At 43.4% G+C, this 27990-nt stretch overlaps 1 protein-coding gene across 3 annotated transcripts; it reads left to right on the top strand.

Moving 5' to 3' along the window:
• Positions 1 to 33: 33 nt before the first annotated feature.
• LOC8026572 (serine/threonine-protein kinase Nek7) lies at positions 34 to 27966 on the top strand. Of its 3 annotated transcripts, none has more exons than XM_040211186.2 (8): positions 34 to 99; positions 5235 to 5297; positions 7122 to 7232; positions 7765 to 7873; positions 11926 to 12033; positions 17883 to 17977; positions 24870 to 24983; positions 27456 to 27966. In XM_040211186.2, the coding sequence occupies exons 1-8, from the start codon at positions 49 to 51 to the stop codon at positions 27570 to 27572; spliced, it is 768 nt and encodes a 255-aa protein (XP_040067120.1). In that variant the 5' UTR covers positions 34 to 48; the 3' UTR covers positions 27573 to 27966. The 3 variants fall into 3 exon arrangements, with proteins under 3 accessions (XP_040067120.1, XP_029822161.1, XP_040067121.1); XM_029966301.3 differs by lacking the exon at positions 34 to 99 and adding an exon at positions 426 to 781; XM_040211187.2 differs by lacking the exon at positions 34 to 99 and adding an exon at positions 4774 to 4965.
• Positions 27967 to 27990: the final 24 nt, after the last annotated feature.

Below are 27990 nucleotides of genomic sequence, written 5' to 3'. Positions count from 1 at the left end.
TCCAACAGACGCGCAGGCAGAGGCACGTGACAAGATGGTCACAGGCCGATGTCATCAGCAGACGATTTGAGGAATGAGGAACCAACAGGAACCGGGGTGGTAACAGGATTAAAGCATTCTTGCGCATTTTTCTTTCTGCGATTTGTAACGTTCGACAAATATGTCTGACCTTTATGCGGTGTCGTTTACATAAGCCGAAGTCATTTAATCAACATGGTTAAAGAACGGATGGTCATGATGTTATCCTTATCGTTTCGAATGGTTCCACACAGGACCTTTTCTTTTTCCACATATCATTTTGCATGATAAGGAGGTGCGCGCTGTGCCAATGCGCAAAAGAGCATCACGTGACCAAAACACCAAACTATCAACCAATCAAAAGTGCCGTTGAACAAACTCCGTTTATTCCTTACGCGATATCTCTCTCTCTCTTCACTTGCTCACAGTTGCTTCCGAGTCCCGTCCGCTTCCGTCAAGTACTCGTCACATGTCGCCGGTGTAATTTCCGCGTTAGGCGTGTTGGTGTGGTACGGCCAGTACGGCCGCAAATTCAAAACGAGTCGACTTTAGCGAGTGACAGCGGACTCCCAAGTGTCAGCTAAGCTGCAGAGACATGGCCCAAGCAGCACCGCCCGAACTTCGGCTCACTTCGACGCATCCGAAATACAGCAGCTTGGACAAGTTCGAAATCGCGCACGAAATCGGCAAGGGCTGCTTTAGTGCGGTGTACAGGGCCCGCTGTAAGGAGGACGGCAGTCACGTGGCCCTCAAGACCATAAAGGTATGACCGTATGACACCACGTATGGCCAGTATGACGTCTTCGCGTGTTTGTTGGTAAGGTCCCGTTAGTGCGAAGAAATGCGCGCCATATTCAAGCGGCCGCCGCCGCAATGCAGTGCGCTGCAATCCATTTTCTGAACGTAAATTGAAAATAATCTTCCCGAAAACCTTGAAGAGGCTGTCGCGACCGTGTCGAATTCTTGAGGGAGTCGCGAACCAAAAACGCTGGCTGCCACTATTCTTTTTCAAGCCTTCCCTTCGAGCTCCAACTGCTTCGACGAGACACCGTTCGACATCTTAAAATGGACCGCGGTAGAAGTTACGAGCCATCTGAGCCAATCGACTGTCGTGCGTGTGTCACGTGACCGTCGGGAGGGCCGGGTGGTTTTAGCAAATATTTTGTTTTAGGTGCATGTCCCGAGTGGTTCGCAAAGCGAAGACCCGTACGCGAGTGCTGGTGCCAGAAAAACTAAGCCGAAGAAGAAAAAAAAAAATATGTATATAGGGGCTCATAAAGTCACCAGGCTCGATCTCAAACGGACCATAAAAATTGACACCTGCACAAAGCAATCTAAACTTTTTGTCAAAGGTGTATTTCACAGGTCGGTTTTTTCTTGTAAAATTACAAAGCGTAGTTCTCTTTCTGTAAAAAATAAGGCCAAGAAACTTGCCAGGTCTACGGCTGGCAGCGACGCAGACGACAGGGGTCCAGTAGGGGGGAGTGTTCGGCATTCGTATTGATAGATGGTGGTATATACCTCCTTATTGCGACGGCTCGCGACCACCGTGGTTTACTAAAATTAACAGGGTCTTTTTGCAACGTACCTTCGGTTAAAAAGTAAATGCGGACAATAAAAGCAATACTCAAAGGAAAAAATGTGTCTGCATAACGACGGCGCTTTTGCTGCCAACGGTTTTCGTCTGCGTGTCGTCTGCTTTCTTTCGCTGGTCAGCTGCAGCTTCGGGCAGTGCTCCCAACACCATCTATCAATACGAACGCCAAACACACTCTGCTACCGGACTGGGTCATCGCCCGTCGTAGACCCTGGCAAGTTTCTTGGCCCTATTTTTTTTACAGAAAGAGAACTACGCTTTGAAATTTTACAAGAAGAAACCAACCTGTCAAATGCACCTTTGGCAAAAAGTATATAAATTGCTACGTGCAGGCGTCGATTTTTACGGTCCATTTTAGATAGAGCCTGGTGACTTGGACCACCCTCTATATATCGAAAGCTCGTGCGGCCTGTGAAAGTTGCAGCACCCTCCAGACTTGAGCGTTTTGCTTTGGAAGCTAGCGAGCGTAGCAGACGCAGGACGAGATAGGAGGGGAGAGACTGGCACAACTTCGTGGGATGCAAACGGGGTGTCGCATGCACTCTGTGTGTGCGTGACTCTGCTGTTTTCTGGGTGCTCCCAACCCTAGTACTCTTGGAACAGTGACTCTAGTGCTGAGGGGAGGTGATGCCGCCCAGTGCAGGCGGCTCACGGATAAGCGCGAGCCGCCTGCACTGGTGGCTCGCAGATAACACAGATATCCAAACACAGCTATAGACCTTTTTCACATACTCTCGCCCCCGACTACCAAGTAGGCATATCGGGTATGGGCGACGAAAAATATTAAAACATTTCAATGTGCAAATAGTAAAAAAATTGAGGGGAGACAAAACTAGAATGGGTGACGGTTACGCTTATATTCTAAATGCATTCTATTGGCGCGGCAAAGGCAAAGCAATGCTTTGCCCATACTGGAAGTGAAAATATTTCAAGATGGCGGCACCCTTGTGAAAAAGGTCTATAGGTGACTAGTGTGTGACCGAAAAAATCCTTCTGGTTTGGGTATTGAACCTGGAGCCTCTCCATTTCCGGTCAAGTGCTCTACCAACTCAGCTAACCAGGAGTTAGATGTCAATAGAGCAAACGGGTTTTACCAGCTGCCACCAGTCTAACACCAACAAGGGTGAATGGCCTGCATTTTTAAGGTTATAATTAAGATGTAATTAATGCAAAGGTGCAAGCGAGCTGGACAAGTGTTTGTCCTTTGTCCCCTTGTGCTTCGTTCGCCTTCTCCAGGGATTATTATTGCCATTCTCGTCGAGCTCATGCGCATTTTTGCATTAATTGCATCTTAGTGATTAGATCCTTGTTGGAGTTACAAATAGTTTGCTGAGTTGCTGAAGGCACACAAACTCAACATTAGTCCGTGATTTTGTTGTCGGATATCATCACGCTGTGAAACTTCAAGCTATTGTGCACAATGTGTCATATGAATACTTGGGATTCTTGCCTTAATTGAGCCTGTGCCAGAGGGCTCTAACAACAAGAGTAGACAAAATTGTTACTGAAGGCACCCTATTCTCACTAAACCAAATTTCAATTTGTGTGGATGACATGTGACACAAACAAAAGAACATTGTCGAGAACCACTCGCCTTGTCACTCATTGAGATGTGTAGAAGACTGGCAGTTTGTGAAAATGAAGCCCGCATTCTTGTCTAGGCCTGCCCGACTTGACATGACTCGCCCCGAACCAACATCATGCAACCAACGTTGCAAAAGGCAGTTGTGGGTCGCATGCAACGGCGCATGAATCTTCCGGATGTACGACGTCGCGAGCAAAAAACGGCTAAAACAAGCAGTAATGTCATGGTCACATGACATATGTCAAGTGACTTTGTAATGTCATCACGAGGACAACTGGACCAAGCGCTGTCTCGAAACTCTCATATTTACACTGGTGCTGACAGGCAGCTGACATTTAGAGCTGCCTTGTCAACACATAACCACAATAATGCAACAACATTTGGCTCCCAAGTATCTCATTAGAAAACATGATAAAACTTGAGCCAAAGTATTAATGTTCAGGACAGCAGAACAAATGACAGAAACCTCCAAGACCAGTGTTCCTGTCGCCTTATGTCGAGTCTGTGCTGCACCAATTTGCACTTTCGGACTTTTGCTGACCAAACACACAAATCTTTATGACCAGAATGCGCAAGTCCATCATCACAGCCCTTTGCATTGTCCACTTGCTCGACCAAGCACCTTCCGGAATGCCCCAAAATAAGGTTCTGGGTTATGCTTGTCTTGTGTAGGGGACTGGACTTGTGTCTGAATAAACCAAACAAACACGATTACCGAGTTAAACTTCTCTATGGGTGCTCTTGCGCGTTGAACATGAGTGTGGTACCAGGTTTTCAGTTTTCTTTCCTAAAATTTGGAAAAAAACATAATACCAAGTTTATTAAAAAAAAAGTTTTTTTTTCTTGAATTTTGATTTCTCAGATATTTGTAGTTTAATTACTCTGTATTAAAAATTTTCTTAACTCCTAAATAAATAGAAATAATATCTTGAAACAATGTTTACAATGAGCTCAGCCCTGCACTTTAACGTGAGCAAGTGGTACTATATCTAAATACAGGCTACGCCTAGTACGTCTAGTACGTCTAGTACTTTTAACAAGCATTAAAGCTTGCCATTAATCTATGGGATCATAGCTTCCACTGTTATAAAAACACCATCCCTCCTGTGGTTAAGTGGTTAAGAATAACGTTTAGTTTGTGCATGAAGCTAGGATACCAATTGTGTTTCTCCTGAATAGGTTTTCCGAAAGCCATGTTGTGAAAATGTGAAAAAAAACAGAGTATGCTCCAAGATTTTACATGGGATGCTGGTGAGAGAAATGGGCCGATAATTAAGTGGCGAATGCTTGTTACCTGATTTATGAAGTGGAATCACCTTCCCGACCTTTCACTCATTACCTTCAAGGCCCGGAGAGCATTACAGAAGGGAATGGGAAGGAGTAAAAAAAATATACATAAAATTGGTGAAAAAGAAAAACAAAAACAAAAATCATGTAGGTTTACAGTTGAGAAAATAATCTATGTCAAGTTTGAAAACTGATGCATTGTCGATTGGTGACCAATTTTTAATAGTACACTTTGGGAAAGAGATCTACTAGTTGCGGCCCTTTTCTGCATAGAAGGTGAGGGAGTTAGTCATCGTTGACAGTACGCTTGATAAGCGAGAGTAATTGGTGAAAACTAAACAATGTATGGATGGCAACTGACTAGAACACTAATCATATAAATATATGGCTTTGGTCGTTGTTTGCCTCCCAGTGGTGGTATGCATAGCCTTGGATGGAGTGCAAGGACAAGGAAGCATCTGATGACAAGATTTCCGAGGTCAACATGCTAAGCTGTTGGAAACGGTGACATGCAAACAAACTTGTGACATGCCTTGACTTTTTCTTGGGAGCAGTTCTGACTCTTTCCCAAATGAAAACATTTGAAATGGTTCCATTTCACCTGGTTTATTGCCCACATTCCCAGCTCAACTGGGAATTACGTCAGTAAACCGGTTGAACTGCAACGAGTTGCAATTGGTCCAAGTTGCAAGGGGTTTGGGCGCCCCTTGCATGAAATGTGAATGAAGTCCTCATTATATTTTCCAGATCAAGGAACTGGCAGACGAGAAGGCCAAAGTGGACTGCATGAAGGAGATGGCCCTGCTTGAGGTAGTCCTGACTATGTGCAGCACTTTTGCAATCCTTTAGGAGCATAGCACTGCAGCTCGTTTAGGTTTTTGCAGTAATCTGTGTAGCTCGCACCTGTTTTGGCAGTGCGATCCTAGCCCACAAGTGTGCGGCTATACCGCGAGTGTCGCAAACGCTTGTAGGACTCGAGGTTCGACTAGTTCACTTATCCTTCTCCCCTTTTGGGAATTCAAACAAGTTACACTCCTCAACAGGATTGCCAGACTGCTATAGAAAAATTAAAAATGGGAAAAAGACTATTTATATATAGTAGTTCATGTTATGAAATGATTAACCCTGCTTATGCAGTATAAAAGTAAACATATTTTATTGATTTAGCTAGTTCGCTACCTTCCTCTGTCTGCTAGCATTTGTTCGTGCTCACTTTTCGTTTGTGTGCATAATGCTCAAACTTACTAGTCAAACTTTCGTTTAACTTTGCTTAAAAAAAAAAAAAAAAAGAAATCTTGCTTGAGTTTTGGCTGGTTCACAACATGACTAGCCAACGAGTCTGCAAAAGCCGAGAACTGCATCCCCAGCTTTATTTGTGGGGAGCCTCAAGACGACGGCTAACGGGTTTTGCTTCGAGGAATTGGCTTACATCGGCAAATAATTGGGAGACCATTGGCAGCTGTTCTGGAGCTGTGCAGTGGAGAGACTGGTCCCGAACTGCATCCTCAGATTTTCGGGAGCCTCAAAATGACAGCTAACATTTTTCTAAGAAGAATTGGCTTACATCAACAAACAATTGGCAGCTGTTCTAGAGCTGTGCTGTTAAAAGACCAGTGTATTTAAGATACCTAATTTTGACCATGTCCTTTGAGTTCCCCGAGGAGAGACTTGCAGTACAGGGTGTCTTAAATAGTGGCCAAGCTCTTTAGATCGACCGCAAAAATCAGTTTCGTAACCTGTCGCGCTACGATTTTGTGCAGCGTTGCCCACAGCTGGTGCAGTTTTTCTATAAAATTTGCTAAGAGCGAACTTACCTGAAGAAAAAGTAAAAAAAAGGAAAAGGCTTAACTCCTATTGAAATGCAGTGAAGCCACTGGTCTTCAAATAGTAGGGCGCCCTGTTATTTGAAGACCGGTGGCTTTGCTGCATTTCCATAGGAGTTAAGCCTTTCTCTTTTTTGCTTTTTTCTCAAGAAAGCTCGCTCTGCAAATTTTGTAGAAAAAATGCAGCATCTGTGGGCAACGCTGCACAAAATCGTAGCGCAATAGGTTACGAAATTGATTTTTGCAGTCGATTTAAAGAGCCTGGCCGCTTTTTGAGACACCCTGTTTGTTGGACCCACTATTTTGGAATTGAGATAATTTAACAAAATCAAATGGGGTGGGGTTCATGTCTGTCAACAGTCGGGTTGTCATGTGACTAGAAAAAAAATGGAATGTTGTTCATTCTCAGGAGATGGAAATGTTGCAAACTCCTTGGAACGGAGCTAGATCTATGAGCATAAGCGCGATGCTTTGAATGCTTGGGGCTGCGCAAGTGCGTCTTTATGACGGGTACACTGAATACGGGGAGCTTTATTTTCTAGCTTCCGCTACTGTTCTTTGTAAGCTGAAACGGAGTATAGTTAAGTCTGATGGCAAGTAGAGTGTTACCTCTTGTACCATTCATGTTGCTCGAGGGGTTGTATTAAAATGGACGAGCAAACATTTTTGTTAGTGGCACTGGCCTATTTGGGAAGCTTATTAATAGCATCAGTAAAGAACAAAGTGCTTCCACGTTTTCCCAAAGTCCTGTCCAGAGGAATGCAAAAGTTGCTCCAATTCAATCGAGACCTGTTGCTGCGTGTCATTCCAGAAGCTCGACCATCCAAACATCATCAAGTACTACGCATCCTTCATAGCCAATGACGAAGTGCACATCGTCTTGGAGCTGGCGGACGGTGGCGACCTTGCAAAGATACTGAAGGCAAGCTGTGGCAAAATGTTACCGGTGCTCGGTGCCTGGAACGTGCGTTTGGCCGGTGCGTCCGACGTCCTATGCAGCACGCGCATCAAAGGTGGTCCCCAAGTGATACCGAGCGAAAGTCGCGGGTATCATGCTGTTGGGTGTCGTGATCCTGGCACTTGGTCGTAAAAGTTCCGTCAAAAAGTATGAGCCGACACGAGTGCCGTTGCCGTCGTTGCAGCATCCCAACTCTGGCTGCTCAAGTTTCCGTGGACTGTCGAGCTGGGAAGGGACCTACAGCGGGAGAGGCGTCTGCCTCGCTCACCTCCGCCACTGTATCACCGCCATGATCACGGCAGATAGCAACACGACACAAATGTGGTGTTATCGGGGGAAATTAAGGTACCAGAAATAATGATGCGATAAGCGCACACGCACCAGTGGGAGACGCGTTCCAGGCACCGCACCAGTGCGCAACCAGTGCGGAGCTCTGTGGAACTTTTGCACGACGAGGGAGACCTCTGACGTTTGGGGGTGGGGTTTTGACGTGCAGCGTTTCAGGGACCACGAGAAGCTGGTTCCGGAGCAGACGATATGGAAGTACTTCGTGCAAGTTTGTAGCGCCGTCGAACACATGCACCAGAAGAGGATCATGCATCGAGGTGCAGTGTCTATCTTCTTTCTAACTTTGGACAGTCCAAAAATGTGCATCTCAATTGCCAGATTTGGGAGGGGGGTTTGTGTCACATGGTGTGTCGCATTTCCAAATTAAAAATTTAGGGAGCTAGGTTGTCCGGTGGGGCGAGATACGACGTAAAGATTAGTACATACCTCGAAAAAAAGCTACTGCTACCATAAAGAGGTCTAGAGATGAGGTTACATAAATTTTCCGTGCAGGCAATAATTTTTTAGAACGGCGATATTGGGAAGGGGTTCGGTGGCTGAGCATGTTGGCACCTTGTGGCTTGGAGAAGATGGGGCAAATGCTTGTGCTGGCAGAGGCTAGGAATCGTTCCTGGCTTGGATCTGGGAGAGCATCGCACCAGTGTCCGGTCGTGTAATCCGCACTGCGTGATGCACATTAAAGACCTTCGGTTAGCAGTCATACTTCATAGGCTAATTGCTCATCTACGGTGTAAATCAGTGTTGCTGTATCTCAAAGGCAAACCAACCTCTAGCTGTTTGAATATTCAATGTCTCATCTGCTTTTTCCTTTCATCCTGCCTGGAAAGGTGCAGTCAGCAGCAATATGAGCTAGTTCAGCTGAGTGCTAGTTGGAAAGGGGTAATATGCAGCATGAGGTTCCTCCTAACTTTCAAGTACAAGTTAGGAGGAAAAGAAGGATGATTCTACAACAATGTCTTCAAAAGTAAATTATCCATCTGGTATCGCAGCATTTCGGAAATCGAGTTTTTCAGAAATAAATGTGAAGTCACACTTTTATCATTAAACATTCTTTGGAGTTCGTCAGTTTTACCCAAAAACTGAGAAGCCTAGTTTGTTCATTTAATCGGCTGATCACGTACCGGCTAGTCCTTTTCTATTCCATATTCGGGAAACATGCAAGGATACAACAAAGTCAAAAGCTTGGCTGAGGACTGTTGGGAAGGCAGGAATATGAGTTGCTCATTCAAAGCAAAAATCCTCAAAAATCTGTGGTCTTTTTTCTTTTATAAATCTCTGTTGTAAAACTATTTAGCGATTAAAACAGGTCGAGCATTTTGGATTTACTCAAACATGGAGCATTACTTCATGGTTCTGCATTCTAACATTTTCCACAAATTATATGGTAATTTTTTTTTTTTTTTTATTAAGAAAAACTTGTAAAGGATGTATACCGTAAAATACCAAGCATGCAGCCAGGTTGCAAAAAGCACTTATCCACTACTATTAAAATGTTTGGAAACCAAGCAAAGGACATGTATCAAATTCCCACCCCAGACTGGAAACCAAGCAAAGGACATGTATCAAACTCCCACCTAGCTAACCAAGTTGCTGCACCTCTTTATCAGCCCCTTCTTCTAGCACCTTGGTGCAAATCGGTGAAGCACACACTATCGTCTGTCCCTTCTGCATTTTTGCTTTTGGACCCATAACAAGTGCCCATTCCCCAGTTTTTATAAATTATCTCCCAAATTTGGGAGGGTGCTTTCTTGCTATTTTATAAAATGTATATTAACAGCTTAAAAAAAAAAAAAGTATGCCATAGTTACTTTTTAGTAAAACATAAAGTATGCCATAGTTATTTTTTTATGTATTTTTATTTTTGAGTGGCAGGAACCCACCTCAGTGGTTTCGAGGCCAAGTGCCAGCCTGCGGAACCCCAGGTTGCAGGTTTGAATCCCGGCCGAGTTGCCTGCAATCTGACTGAGGCTTATTGCAAAGAAGGGAGCCGAGCTTTCAGTTTAACGTCAAAAGGTTCCCCAACAGCCGAAATGAACCCTCGGCCGTTCGGTGGTGCGTGCCAGGTGCCCTTCATCGGTGCGGCACTTACAACCTCCAATTCGAGTGGTAGGGGCTGCACGAGACTTCACTGGAATCGCTGTGTGCCTGCCACGAGAAAATGGGAGGAGGTTTGGCAGTGGTTCTTCCAAGATTTAACGTCTCATGGAAAATCGGTGGTTGTTTAGAGAGATCGTCTCGTAATAAGGAAGATAAGAAAAAAAAAAAAAAAAAAGAGGCCTACTGCTTTTTAATATAATTTATTTCGTCCCTTCACCGAATTCTACTAAAATGTCGAATGAGCATTTCCACAGTTCGAAAGGATTTACAAAGAAGATTGGTATTCATTGAGTGACATAAATTTGTAACATATGTGCATAAAATAAACTGGATCAAAACAAACTGCCATTGTGGGTTGCGTTTTACTATTCCGGAAAAGTGGGCAACTGGACAAACCGTACATGCCAAGCGTAGTGCCAAAGTCCTTAACTCGACCGCGAAATAGCGGGGCAGCACCCAGCCCACTTTCACTGAAAACTGCGTTAATCTAGACATGGGCACTTGTCCGGTCAAATCAGGTGCTTAACGTATAATTTTCAGAATTCCCAACTTACGGAAATTTTTTGGTGGGCGCTTCTGCAGTATTTTATGGTAGTTGTGTTTAAAGGCGCATTCCTTCCCTAACTTTCCAATAATCGTGTCGTTCTACTCCGTCGGCACAAAAGAGAGATCGAAAGGGTGCTGAATACATTTGTAGAAATGGACATAAAAAATCTCTTTGAATTTTGAAGCAAGTCACCATCTTAATCCCTTAAAGGGGCCCTGCAATCATATTTAAGTGTCCACCTTTTTTGGGGTTTCCACGTCTCTTGGGGTTCGGGCAAGCCAGCGGGCACGGAGAGAGTAACTAAATGTCAGTGCGTCATATTTTAACCGGTCGACACGGAAACCTCCTCCATTGACGGGGGCGACCCACAGTACTAAAAGCGCGCGATATGTGTGACGCCTTTGGTCCTGGGCTTACTACTGATCAGAGCTGCTAAAGCTTCTTTTTAGTCAAAATACAAAATATAAGTGTCGCGAACCGTTTCAATTATTTATAAAAGTAGTTTTTGTTTACGATTTTAGATCGGAAAAGAAACAAATGCAGTTTATAAAGTACGGAAACAAGAAATGACCCGTGGACATACCCGCCATCAGGCGGTGGAAAAGGCGGCACATACTAGAAAGGAGTAGTGGGATCAGGTGTTGACACAGAAAGGTCCTGGATGTATGCGGCGGCGCTGCGGTCGTATGGACTGGAGGATCGGACCTGCTCCGAGTGTTCTGAAGGCCTTCGGCGAGAGGCTTTGTCTGGCAGTTTGGCCGTCTCGCGGTATGGCAGCGCGAAGTGGCTCCCATTCTGAACTGATATTTACCCCGTGTTTGCTGTCGTTTGTGGCCAATGAAGTGTCATGCCAAATTAGTGTTTAATCGCGCAGCAAATGCAATGAGAGCCGCTCTGGCTGCCCGCTGCGTACAGCCTATCCAGAACATGCTTTAGTGGCGCCCTCTCCTGCCATCGACGTGGAGTGCGGCAGCCGTGAGCGCTCTCTGAGCTCACTACCCCTCCTCTAGTTTACGGCCACTCAAGCAACCAAGGACGTCATGAAGGAGGTTATTTTTGGCTTGTTTTTGTAATTTTAATTTGCCTATTACTTTCAAAATGAAGCGAAAATCGAGAAATTAAAAGTTTCATTAGGTTGCTACGTTCAGTGCGCTCAGGTTCAGTGCAAATTAAAAATTAGTAAAAAAAAGTCATTACAGGGCTTTTTTAAGTGCCACTTTTTTTTTTTTAAAGCAACCTAAAAATGCCATATATTTTAATTAAGGAGTTTTAGTCCTCTAGTATAACAGATAAAATTTCAAAAGTTTATTACGCAAAATTTAGCGGCGTCGAAAAAAAAAAGGCACCAACGAAAACGAGTGCTGCCATCTATGATCAGCGCCGCAAACTACTTGGACAAGCCTAGCTCGTTCGTGGTATTGAGGGCTCCCGGAAAAACCTCTGGACGGGCTGAGCTCGTCCATGGCATTTTTAACCAGGAAGCAGCCGACGAGTACAGCTCGTCCAAGGCACCTAAAGGGTTAAATACCAAACCCTACTCGTCTTACCCTTTCCACATGCTTCTCTGCTGCATTCCAGCAAGCTAGTCGAGGTATGCCGTTTTTTCAGAACTCTCTCAATGGCATCCTCACTCTGCCAACGATGGGTTGTTTCCCACCATTTCAGACATCAAGCCGTCCAACGTCTTCGTGACAAGCCAGGGAGTGGTCAAGCTCGGAGACCTCGGGCTTGGGAGATTCTTCAGTCTCAAGACGGTCTCCGCTTATTCCTTAGGTGAATATTTCAGAAAATAATGGCATCAATGTTTTTTTGTTTTTTTTTCTGGCTCCCAGCATTTTCTTATTGGAAGCGTGCGACAAGACAGTGGCATCACTGTGCGGCTCCTAGACGAAGATTTCCCCTTAGACCGTGGCTGGACTGGCATAGACATTTTGTGTAGTAGTCAACCTTAGTTTATACATGCCGGCTTACCTGACCATGGCACTATACAAAACTTTTGGGGCCACAGTCGGCACAAACTTCTCTTTATACAAGACCAAGAAAAATGGCGGAATTCACCATCTTTCGGGTTAAACAAATACTTAACCTATCGTAAGAAAACTGGTATCTATAAAAAAAGTAATATGTATACCTTGCGTAAATTATTCAAGCACATTAATGGGGTCTTACGACCTCAGTTAGGAAACAAAACGACCCTTTGCCGCGTAGACTCCCAGCAAAATTTAGCAATTAAATGGCGTCCCTATCCCATGATTCGTGATCTAGCAGTTGCACCCACCCTAGCTAGAGCCTCTCTAGTGGCTTCCTTCTGACAGTGCTGCCAGTATGCCAATTTCTGGTGAAAACCTGCCATTTGATTGCATTACATATAAAGTTCAATGCTAAAACACTAAAAAAGCGAGGACAAAGTGAAAGGTGACAAGACGTGGTATAGCTTCAAACAGAATTTCTAATAAAGATTAGACGCGTACATCAAAACATAAAAAATGAACGTGTGCTTGCGGAACAATATGATTATTATATTTTAGTATGTTATACAAGCACGTGTTTGTTTATTGTTTGGATGTATCTGCTTCACCTTCATCAAAAATTCAGTTGTAAATCAAGGCTCGTCCACACACTTGCGACTTGGGACCGGAGAGGCAAAAAAACATTTTTTTAAAAAGGCACCGACACGTCAAAATTATTTTTTTTTATTATCCGAAACTACAAAAAACGATGCCTGGACATTACCCTATAAATTCAATATTTGGGAATTCAGTATTTGCAAAGTAAAGATAACAATTTCCAAATGCCGAATTTGAAGTTCCCACGCGATCCACGCCAGTGGGATAACGTCAAATATTGCAGAGTCCTGCGAGTAGAGTTTCCCTGATGCCCCCGAACTGCCTGAACCGCCGCCACTCGAAGTGTCGTGTTCGCCGGCGTTTCACGAACAATCAGTGTCCTCCGTGCGTGCCGCCTGTCGCTGCGAGCAGACGACGCTTCACTTTCGAGTTTAAAGTTCTTTTAGGGCCCTTTGAGCGATCTCAAATTTCTTGAAACGGTATGAGGTTGAAGAGAACGCGCTGTGGTCTTTTGTGAGGGATGCGAGAGGCCACGTCACGCCAGTTCTGCATGAAAGGCTGCCCCGGCGGAGTCACAACCGAAGCTATGATACACACACCAAATGCAGTTGCTTTGACCGTCTGATGATTTCCTTTTCAAAGTCTGAGAGGTCGTCGGGCTCCTAAAAAAGAGAACTTCGTTCGATTCCCCGACTCACCGATCATTCTCTGCTGCATGCATCGGGCATCGCCATGTTTTCCGAGGGAGGCTAAAAAGCAAAGAGGCGACATTACACCGGACTCCGATTTTCAATATTTCAAAAAGAAGGGCCGTAGTGTGTTCGCAATTGCGTTAAAAAGAAGCTGAAACACTTCTTGAAAAAAACGAGTTAGAGGTGAATTCTGGCGTATTTTTATCCCGTGAATCTGAATATCACTTTTGTTTTCCCCGAAGATGCAACTAAAAGCGAGAAAAAGCGAAAAAACATTCGACCAGTCGTGACGTCATACTAGGATCTTCGGGCCTCCAAGCGCGTGTCGCTCGTGTGTTCAGCGCGTGCAACGGCAAGCTTGCCAGGTATATTTCCCCGCACTGACACCAGTCGTGACGTCTCTTTCTGACCTTTCTGAAAATAGCAAGAGTGCGCGTGCATAGCTTTGACAGGCGCTGAAGATGCGCGAGAGCAGATATTCCGAACGCTCCTAGTGTGACGTCACGCTCCGGGAAGGAGGGGCTTCGGCGGTACTTTAAAAATTAATTTCTGAAGCCTCCGTGCACCAAATTGAAAAATAATCTTGATATTCCTGATCCTGGAGGTAGAATGAAGGCCATTGAAATGTTTTTTCTCAAATAGAGAACCGCTTCAGTTTCCCTTTAAAAAGCATGCTTTACGAATGCCAATATTAAATGTTATAGAAATGTCGCTTACAAATCTTCTAAATTTCACAATTTTCGGCATCACAAATCAAAAGAAGCGAGTCGGAGAGAAGTTCGCCAAAAATAAAAAGGCACGAGCGCACATGGGGTAATCTTTTTTTTTTTACGTTGTGGTATTTTTTTGGCCCTACGACTACAATTTGCATCGTTTTAAACAACAAAAAAAATATGACCTTTGGATTGTCAATTTAAAGGGATTGTCCGGTAGAAACCGGAAGTACTTAAGTTTTTGCACTCGTCCAGGGAGCCATCATACAGACAAACGTCATTTTTGTTTCAATATATGATCTCCCCTTATTAATTAAACTCTGTTATGAGCGTATGCACGATACTGCACCCCGAATTTCACCAGTGTCAATGGCTGGCATCCATAACTGCTGTGTGACGTCACAAAACGCAAACATTTGTCGGATGGTCGGGATAACAAGCGTTAATCAATGGGTGTCTTGTATTTTGTTTCAAAATATATAGTCTCGTAGGCTGTACCCTACTGAAATGCGTTCCTTTTAATGCAGTTTCCAAGCGTGAGCAACAGAAATCGCACCTTTTAGCAGGATATTACTCGAAAACAGCCAAACACAACTACGACGGCCACCGATCAAACTAAGAGCGCTTGCGAAGCAAAGGGTGCAGATTTTGCCTCTGAAGCAGCACCTCTAGGTATACGAAGCAGCATATGGGTACAGATATCGGCGGAACCACAGGGTCAGTGATGCTGCGGGTCGTTCCCTTGGAGGCAATGTCCGCGGGTCGAAGGCAAACACTGAATCGTTCAAATGCATGTCGTCGCTTGACTTGGATCAGCTTGGTGAATCGTAGCCTCGCTAGCTCATTTTCACACACGGGTCAAACAGAATCGACTGCACGCATGCTAAATACAACTTTTGGAATCGTTTCCAGACGGCCTAGCTGTTGGTGTCGGTTTAATCAAACCCATTGATCCGATTTGGGCGAGTATTGTATTGTATTCTATTGTATTTTATTGCGCTTTAATTACACAGTACTGCTTGGTGTGCAGGTATTCAGGGAAAGGCAGGTGCCAATACATGTTTCATGCCCCTGACACCTACCGAGCGGCGCTATAGGTTGACTAGGGAAATAGAAAATAAGGGGACGTAGTCGAATATCGTTGGCACAGCATCACACCTCAGCTTACGAGCCTTCTAGTCCACTTAGAGCTCAGCTGTAGCTCTCTTCTGTGAGATGGTTGCTTCGTAAGCTGGATCTCTATCTTTACGGGAACCCAGTCCCTACACACGGCGATGATCCATTTTGCTCGTCACCGCACGTCTCGCGGAAAGGTGAGGAACGTCATGTCTTGGCTCGCATGTGCTGCCGGGTGGTTGTGGCACCCAACCGCGCAACAAAAATCTCGCCCATTCACGAAACAAGTCGAGCGTAACAACGAAGACGAAGCGAGCTGCAGCGTTCACTCGCAGGCAAAAGACGAGGCAGAAATGTTTGCTTTGCGTTGTGTTACGTCAGAGCTCCAATATTGCCAACGAAAACAGTGTTTACACTAGGATGCGACTGGACCAGTATAAATTCAATTACTCGTGCAGAGGGGCACATTAAATTCAGATATTGCACGTACGACGCGTCTCGAGGCAATAGCAATAATATTCAATTGTTTTCTCGAATACGAAATTTGACCGGACAGTCCCTTCAAGCCTTTTGTGATGGCTTATGGCCGGCTCCACAGTAGTGCAGCCGGTCGTAAGCCCAAATGTGTGAACGAATTTTTACACCGCTTCATGCTGTTGCCCTGCACTTTGTCCTCGTATTTTTGGCGGTCTACTGTTAAGATGTGTCCAAACCGACAAGCCCATTTAGCCATTTTAATTTTAGCTCTATACTGTTTTGAAAAGGGCACGTAAGCAGTGCTCATGCTTGTTTCCATACTTCTAGTGTGCCCTCAGGTTAAGTTTTTTTTTTTGCTATAGGTGCTTGCTAAACTTTCTGTTCCAATGGAGAAAGGGACTGTAACCAGTATGTAAGTATAACAGGTTGCCAGGGGCACTTCTATTTTAAATATGCTAGAGAGAAGTAGGAAATGAAAGCTTCGGCCGCTCTTCACCTACACCTTCAGTTGTTTCGAAGTGGTCTGTTGGCACGTGCGCAAATTTTAAACCTAGCCTTTATCACGTAACAGCTGACTGTTTTATTCATACTACCTAGATCAGTGGATCTTTAGCATTTATTAAAATAAAATATATATATCCGAGTAATTCGTACGAGTTTGCGACTTGGTTTGTGCCGCTTGTCTTGGAGAGAGCCACAGCCACTGGAGTGACTAGACTCTAACTGTACAATCTCAAATAGCAAAAGAAACACTATCAGGGGTGTTACTGTAAGTGGACTTCATCATATAAAAAATTGTTTATTAAAAAAAAAAGCTATTCAGAAAAGATTTATTTTTTTAAAAGGTGATTTTGAAAAGTTCCATATTTGTATCTACCAACATTTGGCCAAGCTGCGGCTTTTCGCGTATTAAAGTGTGGCTTGCGGCTCCCACCCCTACCCTCACTCCCCCGCCTCCTTCCCGGTCACACAAGCACTTCCCCAAAAAGAAAAATGGAACGCGTTTTAAATCTAAAGACAGGTTGCAGTTTGGTAGTCTTGTGCTACTGCTACCTTACGTAGACTGGGAGTGCTTTTGACTCGGGCAGATTGAAAGTAGTTTGAGTTTCGTTTATTGCTCTGAACAAAAATTTGCCTCCCCCCCCCCCCCCGTGGCTCTTGGAAGTTTCGTGGTTTTGTTTGCGACTCTTAGGCCGGGTCAGCTTGGCCACTCCTGATCTAGAGAGCATTCCCAGAAAATTTTATTTGTTTACACTTCAGTTATTCTTTTATAAATTACTTTCCATCCACCAATGCCAGAGAAAAGGTAGAGGTTCAAGCACTTTGCGTTTTTCTCCATTCCACTTTTTGGCAAAAATTCTACTTTAGGAAAACTATCAGTTGGTAATGGGGGCAGAAGAAAAAGCTTGCTCATTGTTTTCCCTAACTGGAATTTAATGGGCAATGCTACTTTGGCATTGTCTTACTTTGTGGATGTCTTTTATGAAAGACGCTAGGATTTTATCAACGACATAAAAGGCAAAATATTCAATTTTTCAGCGGATGTAAGCCTAAAATAAATTACTTTTTTAAAATATAGTTTTTGCAGTTGCACTCTCTAGGCACTTGCTGCGTATCTAGTGAAGAAAAATCTTGGGTATTAATTACATTAGCATTCTAACAATAGTTTTCCTAAACATTTTCAATGTGTTCCTGATGTAAACAGCTGCAATTTCATGTACACTCTTTTTCAATAACCCTGCTTCTTTTAAAGACTAAAAAAAAAGATAAAAAGAGTGGAGATAAGCTTACCAGAGAAATAATGGAAGCCTGCCAGATAAACAAGCAAAAAGACAAATATCAGATGGAAGCCTGTGAGATAAACAAGCAAAAAGACAAAAAGACAGATAAGGAATTGCAGTATTTGACTTAGTCATGACAAAGTAAGCAAAGAGAGTTCTAAATTTACCGATTGAAGAAAGTGCAAGTACTACAACATTTCTAAGTGATATCCAGTGTTGTATTGACTGAGGAAATGTGCCTTATTGCACATGTTTCATGCGAAACGTGTGTTCCAGTGGGCACCCCCTACTACATGTCGCCAGAGAGGATACGCGAAGAAGAGTATGACTTCCGCTCTGACGTCTGGTCGTTGGGCTGCCTGCTCTACGAGGTAGGTCTTTTTTTCAAAAGCCCAGAGGCCTCTGTGCTCCATTGCTAGGTGATCATTACCAGGCAGCACAGAGAGCTCTTTGCTGTGCTGCATTTCGTGAAAACATTGGAGTGAATTACACAATTAAGAAAGCATTTTAAGACTTATAGTACGTGCGATGCCTGCAACTTAACTCTGAACTTGAATGCTTCACATACTCTTCAGTTACAGTGATCACATTTTTGGATGTGTTGATACATTTTATATGAAACTTGTCTGGTTTCTAAGTTCTTTATTTCGGTTGGCCCCAACTATTTTGGGTCTTTTGCTCCTACTGATAATTATTGTCTGCCTCATGCCGAAAAGAGAAGACACAAAATTGTTGAAGCTTCGTAAAGATGTGTAATGCTTGCTTGAGCTTTTCAGTTATTTCTAATTATTTGGTTACATAATTATACTTGGAACGAGAAATTTAAATACAAGAAGAATTGTGCAGGAAATTTACTGACATATGCAATCTCTAATCCATCCATCAACCCATCCATTCATCAGTCTCTTGATCACTGGGTAGGGCGTACATGCCCAGCGATCAAGCAACTGCTGGATGAAGGGGTTTGGGGTTTGGGAGTCTATAGGGCGGCGACATCTTTAGTCAATTTTCGGGATATCTCCTCAGGTGACTGCCATATTCAACAAATCACCATTTTTGTCCTATCCCTGTGGTGCACTAATTGGGAAGGCTACAAGGTAGGCTAGCCTTATTGCTTTAATATCAACACATACATACTACCATATCTGACTTGACCACATAATAAAATTGTACTATTGGAAAGTTTAGTGCATTTTCAAATAATTTCAAAAGCAATTTCAAAATATTTCACCCTTTTGTGGCTCTATTTAGTGCTGTTGCTACATTTGAGACTTCTGTCATGGGTTTTGCAGTATGGTGGCTTGATAAAAGAGCGCTTCTAAGCAGGTCTGTGCATGTTATACTTAAAAACAAATTGGTAGCCTTAGTTGATGCAGATAACAATTATACTGCTTTAAGAGTAAGAAACATTTGATGCCATCTGTTACAGTAGAACCTCAATGATGCTCTAGGCAAATGAGTTTTCCCAGCTGTTATGCTGACAAATGCCGATTCTGTTGAACATTCATAGGGATATGTGCTCTATTAATTTTCCATTTCTTTCATTTGCTTTTCTGCCCGTTATGTCTAAGAACTCATCCAACGTGGCCTGGGCAACATGTTGGGCAGCCCGACTGCCTCTTCGTCTCGCTCCGCCCCCCCCCCCCCTCTTTCTTCCTCTTTTTTGCCTCGGCGCTGTGCCAAGTACATACTGCATTCAAGAAATGCAGTGTGTACTTTTTCTCAAGCACCCTGCATATTCCGTAATAATGGGTACCATCACTTTTTAGAAATTTCCAGAAATGGCATGTAACCCTTGAAGATCATGGTAAAAACCCCTTCGGCACCTTATTCAAACTGCTAACATTAGAATCGGGTGAAATCCAAGCTCTCAGTGATACAGTTTTGGCACAATTCAAGAAATGCAGTGCGTACAATTTTTTCAAATTACCTACGTATTCTGTTATTTCAAAGAAAGTCATTCTTGACTGGAAATCTTGTATCACTTAATGAATGAAAATTATAAAGTAGACCTTTTTGAATTAATTGTTTTCTTTTTGGGATATACCAGCATACTTTCTGTTCAATAAACAACTGTTCTAAGTATTTTTTAAATTTTTTGCGAGAACAGTAGGTGTTTGGAATAACCTTACTATTATTTAGAGGTGCGCAAATATTCCAGATTTTAAATAATTTGTGACCAGTGTTTGCTATTAACTTCACAACAGACTTGTACTGTTCAAAGTATTTGAATATTTTAATACTCAAAAGTTGTGAATAATGCCTTCAAAATTTCTCAATATTCCGAGTCAAACTTCTCTGCATGGCACCGGCGCTCATATGTCAAACTTCATCACTTTGCACCAGCTTGCGCATGTCAAGCTTCACTGCTTTCCGCCATTGCATTCGGAGAAACTGCCGATACACAGAAACACCTTGTTGGTTAGATGGGCTTAAAAAAAATTTTGCTCGCTGTCGTAGCTCAACCTTTTTTAGCTATAATTAAAGGCCACCCTGATTTTAAAGGACGGCGTGGGAAAAAGAATATCAGCCTATATTCAAATAAATAAGGTACCATATTTCGGCACGTGTTACTCGCCCTTGTGTATACCGTAAAGTTCCGAAACAACGCCCACCCAAAATGAAGAGATAAATGGTGAAAAACATGGGGTAGGCTATCTTTGGGGACGCCACAGCAAAACTTTATCAAAAACCGGCTACAAACCACATGACGTGGGAACTGATACCGCAGATTGGGAGACACCGCAAATCCGCGTTTCACAGTGTGATAAAAATGCGGGAATTCGCAACGAACTCCTGTGTTACAAGAAAAGATATACCGCAGCTTGCGGACGCAGCAGATTCGTGTTTAACGGTGCGAAGGACCTGCGGAAATCCAGCGAGAACTCGCATATTACGGGAACGGATGCCGCAAATCGCGGACACAGCAGATGCAAGTTTTATGGTGCAATAAACACGCAGGAACCCACTACCAACTTGCCTGTCACGGGAACCGATATCACGCACGCAGATTGCGGACAAAAAGGCAGGAATCCGCTGCAAACTTTGTCACGGGAACGGATATTGCAGATTGCGGATGCAGCAGATTCGGATCTCGCAGTGCAACATACACGTGGGAACAACTCGCATGTTACGGGAGCCGATATCGCGTGCGCAGATTGTGGACAAAGACTCAAGAACCCGCTATAAACTGGCTTGTGAGACTTGCCGGTACAGCAAATTGCGCGGCTGATGCGATTCCCGTCGGACATTGCATGATGTCTGACGGAGATCGGGGGGAAGTGGGCGATGTTTCGGAATTTTTATGTTACAGATATTTAGCCAGAAAAACGGAATGGGCGATCTCTTGCGGGTGGGTGTTCTCTCGAAACTTAACGGTAACTGTACCCCCAAACTCGGAGAAAAAAACAAAAACAAAGATGTTTACGAATCTCTTCCGCGAGATTAGAGTGCAGCTCTTGAGGAGGAGGGGAGTGTATGCTCCTCCTCCTCCTACTTCATACCCTCTACTCCTCCCCTCCTCCTCTGCTCCTCGTCCTCCCCTCCTCATCCTTTCCTCCTCCTCTCATCTTGCTGTTGTGGTCACGTGGCGTCAATTTTCCTGCTAATTCTGGCGGAGAAACTGGATTTGTTCATAGGTGACGTGACACCAAGTCATGTGACGTCATTTTCCCCGCTAAATTTAGCGGGGAAACTGAATTGGCGTTGAGGTCACGTGATGACTGTTGGGAAGTGACGATGCAGCAACAGAGTAATTACTGACAGTGACGTGATGGTGCGAGAGAGGCCAGCACCGCTTGCACGTGTCGGTGTTTCTTTCCATGTCTGTTTTCTTCTTCTTTATTCAAGCCTTCCTTTTCTGACAATAAACCTCAGCTGCCATCATGCTGCGAAAGGGGTCGGTCGTGTCCACTTTATAGCAATGACAATTTTCCTGCTAAATTTAGCGGGGAATTGAATTGCTCTTGAAGTCATGTGAAGTCAATTTTCCTGCTAAATCTGGTGGAGAAACTGAAATTCATAGGTAACGTGACGCAAAGTCATGTGCAATCATTTTCCCCGCTAAATTTAGCGGGGAAAATGAAATGAAACTTCCTTTTGTATAAGTATGTTTGCTGAAAAAAAGAATTTGAGCTTTAGGTATGAAAGTATCCACGAATGTAAAATTCTTAAATTCAAAAATTCCGTTCGATTCGCAGACAACTTTTAGTAGTTCTGGTCGATTCACAGTAAAAATACTCAGTATTCAGACGCCTCTACCAATAACGTAGTTTTGCACTGATTATTGCCGTTAGTGTTCACATCCCACTGCAGATGTGTTTGTTTTTTATTCTAGAAGTTGTAATTTGCAGCGATGAAAGCACTGTGCCATTTGCATCAAATTACATCATTTACAAAAGTCTGGTACACCTTGCGCCAAAACGTCAGTTCTGCTAAGAATTTTGCCACACCTGCTCCAAGATTGGCGTGAACAAAAAAAAGAATAAAAAAGAGAATATTTTATCATTGGCCGGCCTTCATGTTTAGATAAGTAGGACAGGAAAATGGTCCCAAATATATGTATTTCCCAGCGTCTTGACTTACCGCATTGTCAGGAATGGAAAAGGCTCGACCAGCGTAAACTGCAAACAGGTTTATTTATCAAACTTGTGTTGTAAAAAAATGAAAGAAAAAAACTTTGAAACAACAGCAGCAAAGTCACGCTATCGTCCGCGTGACAGCTGGATGGAGCGAGACTGTAGAAGCGCGTGTCGTCGTTGGGAAAGTGAGTCCGCAAGGTCACGTTGGTCTCCTTATCTGCTACACTCAGTATCTCAAACATACTCAAAGTGCAAGTCATGGGACATTCGCTGCACTTAAGCGGAAGAAAGAACATGTAAAGGAAGATGTGGCTCTTGGAACCAAAAGTCAGTGTCACCTTTAAAGCACAAGATATGGACGTGTTAGCAAATATGTTGGTTTCTGCTGACATTTCGCAGAAATTATATTGACAGGCTAAAGAAAACTACCTAGTGTAAAAGCGGGAGGGTAGAGAGGCTTTATCCAAAATGAAGTGTCTCACTACAATTCATTTTTCAGCAATTTTTAATACCTTATAATTATAATGAATATAAAATAAACACCAACGGACACCGGATCAGATGATCCTTGTAGCTCTGATATTTGTGATCACTCAAAGAATAACGGCACAGATACATTGAAAAAGAAATAGACACTTTATTTGGAAAATGTGTGCAACTGTAAAAGAATCAAGAAAAAAAACACAGAAGTGCAAACAAGTCAGATATGAAGCCTATGCCCAAGAAATATGGAACTTCACCTTCTGTATGTCAGGTTTACGTGATCTTATAGTACACACACATGTACTTTCCCAGGTTCTCCTGGTTGATCTGCACTCTTTCTTTCCTGTTACCATGACCCTGAGCTTCAAAAATGCCCTCTCAACGCTAACACTGGACACTGGCAGGCTGAGGAGATGAAGCGCTGCCTGAGCCAAAATCGGCCAATCAACCAGTCTTGGGTAGTAACGTGTTACTAGTAATGCGTTACTGTAACTTTGTTACTTTGGTAACTTGTAACTGTAATGAGTTACTTTTTAAAAATGTAACTTGTAACTGTAGTTCTATTACTTTTTCTGAGGTAACGATGAAAGTAACGACGTTACTTTTGTCGTTACTTTCCAGTGTTTTATGAATAATATATCACTGAACGAGTGCAATTTAGCCATTCTTTGCACTTTCCAAATCGTCTATTCCGACATTTCCAGTGTCAAGTTGGCCTTGCACAAAGTTGTGAATACGTTCTTTCTTGCGAGTCAAGACACGAATTTAGCCACGTCTAGATTTCATGAAAAAATATCTAGTTATCTTTACGCACGCGCTTGTACTTTGGGACTGAACACTTGCATCTTAGTGTCTTGAAGCACGATCTATGTTGTGGTTTTCTTTTTTCTGTGCGAACGCCTTTTTAATCAGGTGAATCAACTGTGAAACAACAATACACGTGGAGGGCACTGCGCATGTCTCGTATTTTGATTAGCGCCACTACTCCGCATTGCGCATGTTTCGTATTTTGATTTGCGCCACTACTCTGGTGTGGAAGCTTTCAAACACTAACTCTGGGAAGCAACTGCTGCTAAGTTACAATATGAAGTAAAAAGCATACTTTTTAATTTTATGCAATAAAACGGTAAGGGGCGTTTTCTAGTTTTTTCAAATTTTTTTTTGTGTTATAGAAAAGTAACTGAAAAGTAACGTCATTACTTTTTAAAAGTAACTGTAACTGTAATGAGTTACTCTTTCGTTGCGGTAACTGTAACTGTAACGAATTCCTTTTTAAAAGTAACTTACCCAAGACTGCAATCAACCAATTGTGACCGCCAAAAGAGACACCGTGCAACGTTTTGAAGCACAACACAACATGCAGAGCTTGCATCAAGTCAGTCTTCTTACAACAAGTTTAAAAATACGCTTGCACATAGTGAAGTCATGGAGCATTTCGGACTTCATATTCTGATCGATGCTGCGCACATTACACCAAAATGTTGTGATGGCATCCATGTATCCCATACGTTCAGACACGTTTCGATAAACACTGTCGTTCCACTTTTTCGCTTTGGCTCTGCGGTACGACGGGATGGTTAAAGTGACCTTTTCCGGTTAAAACTGAATTTTAGAAAAATGGATTTGACATAGTTTTATCGGTTTTTATTGGTTTAAATCGAAAATTCCAAATCTAAAAACTGACCTTTTTCGGTTAAAACCGAATTTCCGAAAATGAATTTGGCGTATTTTTATTGTTTTTCATCGGATTAAACCGAAAACTTTGAACCCAGTATAAGTAGTGAGTGGAACTTCCAATGACCAGACCAGAGTTCTAAAAAGAAGGCTCTGTATTCTCTTTGCATTCTATTTATTCTTATTACAAAAGGTAAAAAGTACAATATGCTTCAGTACCAAAGAGGAACCCTCAATCATTGTCATATATGAACTTGCATAGTGATCCAGAAACATCGGTAGCAGCTCCAAGCCCGTATTTTACCTGCAACAAAACCTGCTACAAAAGGTCTAATGCCTCTTCCATCACTGAATTTGCCAGATGGTTATATTCCGGCCACTGTAATCCACACTGCTAAAATCCAAAGTAGGGTTTACTATTTTATATGTAATATAAAATAATATTGACGGGCACGACGCGTTCTATGGGTGCCTTTGGCCCCACCGTGGCATCCAATATCGAGAGTCCTGTGGGACGCATGTGCAGATGGCCGCCCACCAGTCGCCGTTCCACTGTGACAAGCGCAACCTCTTCTCCCTCCTCAAGAAGATAGTGGACAGCGACTACCCCCCCATCCCCAGCAACATATACTCGGATGAGGTGGGCATATTTTCTCCTCTGCGGTGGCACCTTCCCCCGGTGTACACTGGTAGCCTTGAAGCACCTGCTGCTTCAAGGCACAACTTCGTTCAGCGGATTTTTGTTGTCAAACCTTTTGTGTCTGCTTCGCTTGGCCGTACGTTGGTTCTTTGCTGCCAAACCTTTTATGTCTGTGTTTGCTTGGTCGTAGGTCTATTGAACGACGAGGTGAAATAAAATTTTAGCTGTGTTTGGAGTTTTGTGTCTGTCCTACGTCCCTTTTTTCCGGTCCAGGATTACCATGTCTCTATATGTTGGTAGATGTAAATATGGCATTTTTCAATCAACCTTTTTTGCTCAATTCGTTTTTTTTTTCTTTCTTCTAAACATTTTAACAAAAATTTTTTTTTCTTTCTTTCTCTTAAAGGGGCCTTGCAATCATATTTAAGCGTCAAACATTTTTCCGGTTTCCACGTCTCTTGGGGTTCGGGCAAGCCAGCGGGCACGGAGAGAGTAACTAATTATCAGTGCATCATATTTTAACCGGACGACACGGGAACCTCGATCCTCCACCGACGGGGGCGACCCGCGGTACCGAAAGCGCGCGATATGTGATGTCTTAGGTCCTAAGCTTACTACTGTTCAGAGCCGCTAAAAGCTTCGTTTTAGGCGAAATACAAAATACAAGTGGCGCGAACCGTTTCAATTATTTATAAAAGTAGTTTTTGTTTACGATTTTAGATCGGAAAAGAAACAAATGCAGTTTAATAAGTATGGAAAGAAGAAATGACTCGTCGACATACCCGGCACCAAGCGGTGGAAAAGGCGGTGCATACTAGAAAGGAGTAGTGTAACTTTTCGAAAGCAAAACTCTAAAACAAATGGCACTTTGCACGTGCATTTCACAAACAATTTATTTTAGTTATTTACTTGAATTCTGTATAGGGAAGGCGAGCGCACATGTACCTACGTCCCAAGCATTCTCTTTGATGCTTAGGTAATTTAGCCTTCACATTGCACATTGCCAGCCAAAAAAAAAATTATACTTTAGGGGTACATTCTACAGCGAACATGTGAGAACGGCAGAGCGCATCTTTCGAAAACCTGGCCTCCAGCATGCACTCCTGGCGTGCTTTGGCTGAGCATGCACACGTGAGTCGCATGAGATGCCCAAGCGCCATCGAAGCTAGGAAGCTTGCACCGGAGGCGGGACAACTGAAGCTGCTCCCTGTCATTCTCACTCTGTCTGTGACTAAACTACGGTTCGTCTGCACTGGTGCTGTCGTTCCCGTCGTCGTCGCTGCTACGTTTTCAAGGCAAGATGTCGGCGTCGTTCAACGAAATCTGGCACCTCAAATCGCCGCGTCAACCGCATCTTCTGCGCCTGCTCAGTGATTGCGTCTCCCGTCACGAGGGGTAGGGACTGATCACGCACTTCTCCGACGTACGTTGCGAGCCTGGCCTCTCCAGAAGGCTATCGGGCCTATTCAGACTTTGGCCCGCGGAAACCCCTTTGTTCGCCGTCATAATTAAGATCCTGCGCCGTTGCAGACGCCACTTTAGCACCATCCACTCCAATGGGTTGGACTTGCATTTGGCAACGCAGTTGTTGGTTGTTTTCAGATGAATGGCCGTAAATGAGCATTGAAATCCTAAACTGCCCGGATCACGCGTGTCAATGCGGAGAAATGTAGATAGCACCCCAGCACGGTTACACAATCTCGACACTTGCGATCGTGCATCGTACAAAAAGCAGCAGCGGGGAGCGAGGTTGTTCCAGTGGATGTTCTGGAGTGGCTCTTACATTGAGTGCCGCCACCCCTGGGAGTCGAGCGCGTCGTTCACTGTCATACATTGGTGCTAATTTGTGAATTGCAATCAATAATACTTGTTTGTGCAAATTTAAAGAAAAAAAATATAGAAGTGTTGAAATGGGCGTACAGAATGGCTCAATGCTTCAAGTACAATTGACTGAACTCGTGACAAGCAGAGGCGTTCTTAATATTGCAATTGTTTTGTTTTTGTCAGTGGAGGAATGCTTTACCCCCTGCCCCCTTCAGATTTAAAAAATAAAAAAATAAAAAAATGGGTCGACATAGAGTTGTGTAAATACAGTAATACGAGTGGAGGCATTTCAAAGTGTTTCTCGTTAAAAAAAAACCTCAACCGCTATAGCACTTTAATTTAGATGAAACCTAAGCCAAGCAATTTTCTCGTTTACCCCCTGCCCCCTTCAGATTTAAAAAATAAAAAAATAAAAAAATGGGTCGACATAGAGTTGTGTAAATACAGTAATACGAGTGGAGGCATTTCAAAGTGTTTCTCGTTAAAAAAAAACCTCAACCGCTATAGCACTTTAATTTAGATGAAACCTAAGCCAAGCAATTTTCTCGTTTTTTTTTTTTTGTGGAGGGGGCAAATTTTTGCCTGTACGCTGAAAGCTGGGAAGAAATGTTCCATGCTGATTATCATCTCCACGTCTCACTATTCCAGTTGCGAGCTCTGGTGGCGGTGTGCATCGATCCCATCCCCGAGAAGCGCCGAGACATCAGCTACGCCAGCCGGGTCGCGAACCAGATGCACCTGCGCTTCTCCAAGGCGACCTCCTAGGAGGGTGGCGAAGAACTGGACGCAGATGACGCCGTATTCCGGAAAGGCATTCTCAATATTCTACTCTAGTCAACTGAGGGCAGGCTTTGCACAATTGTGCATTCTTGTTACAAGCCAACAATACTATACTTGTTCAATGTTTCAATGTTCACAACTTGGAGGCAGCCAATAATGACGAGGCCTTGGCCCCGCTGCAGCTTGCATTTACAAAAGAGTGTTCCAAGTCAAGAAAAGGCACGCTATTTTTGTAACACTTTTGGCTGCTAGTATTTTCTAGAAGTTGTTTTACACTGCCCAAGAAGAGTCACGTGGCCCTCAACTGTTATGCAAGACCTTAGAATTTGGTAATTGCAAAGTGTACAATTTTCTACTAAATAAATTTGTTCTTTTGTTTTCTTGTTTGCCTCGTTGTGCGGCG

Source organism: Ixodes scapularis, unplaced genomic scaffold, assembly GCF_016920785.2.
Source record: "Ixodes scapularis isolate PalLabHiFi unplaced genomic scaffold, ASM1692078v2 PGA_scaffold3__209_contigs__length_174095766, whole genome shotgun sequence".
In the NCBI taxonomy this organism is placed as follows: Eukaryota; Metazoa; Arthropoda; class Arachnida; order Ixodida; family Ixodidae; genus Ixodes; species Ixodes scapularis.
Note: the sequence above shows the minus strand (reverse complement) of the source record. Positions and strands in the feature narration are given on the sequence as shown.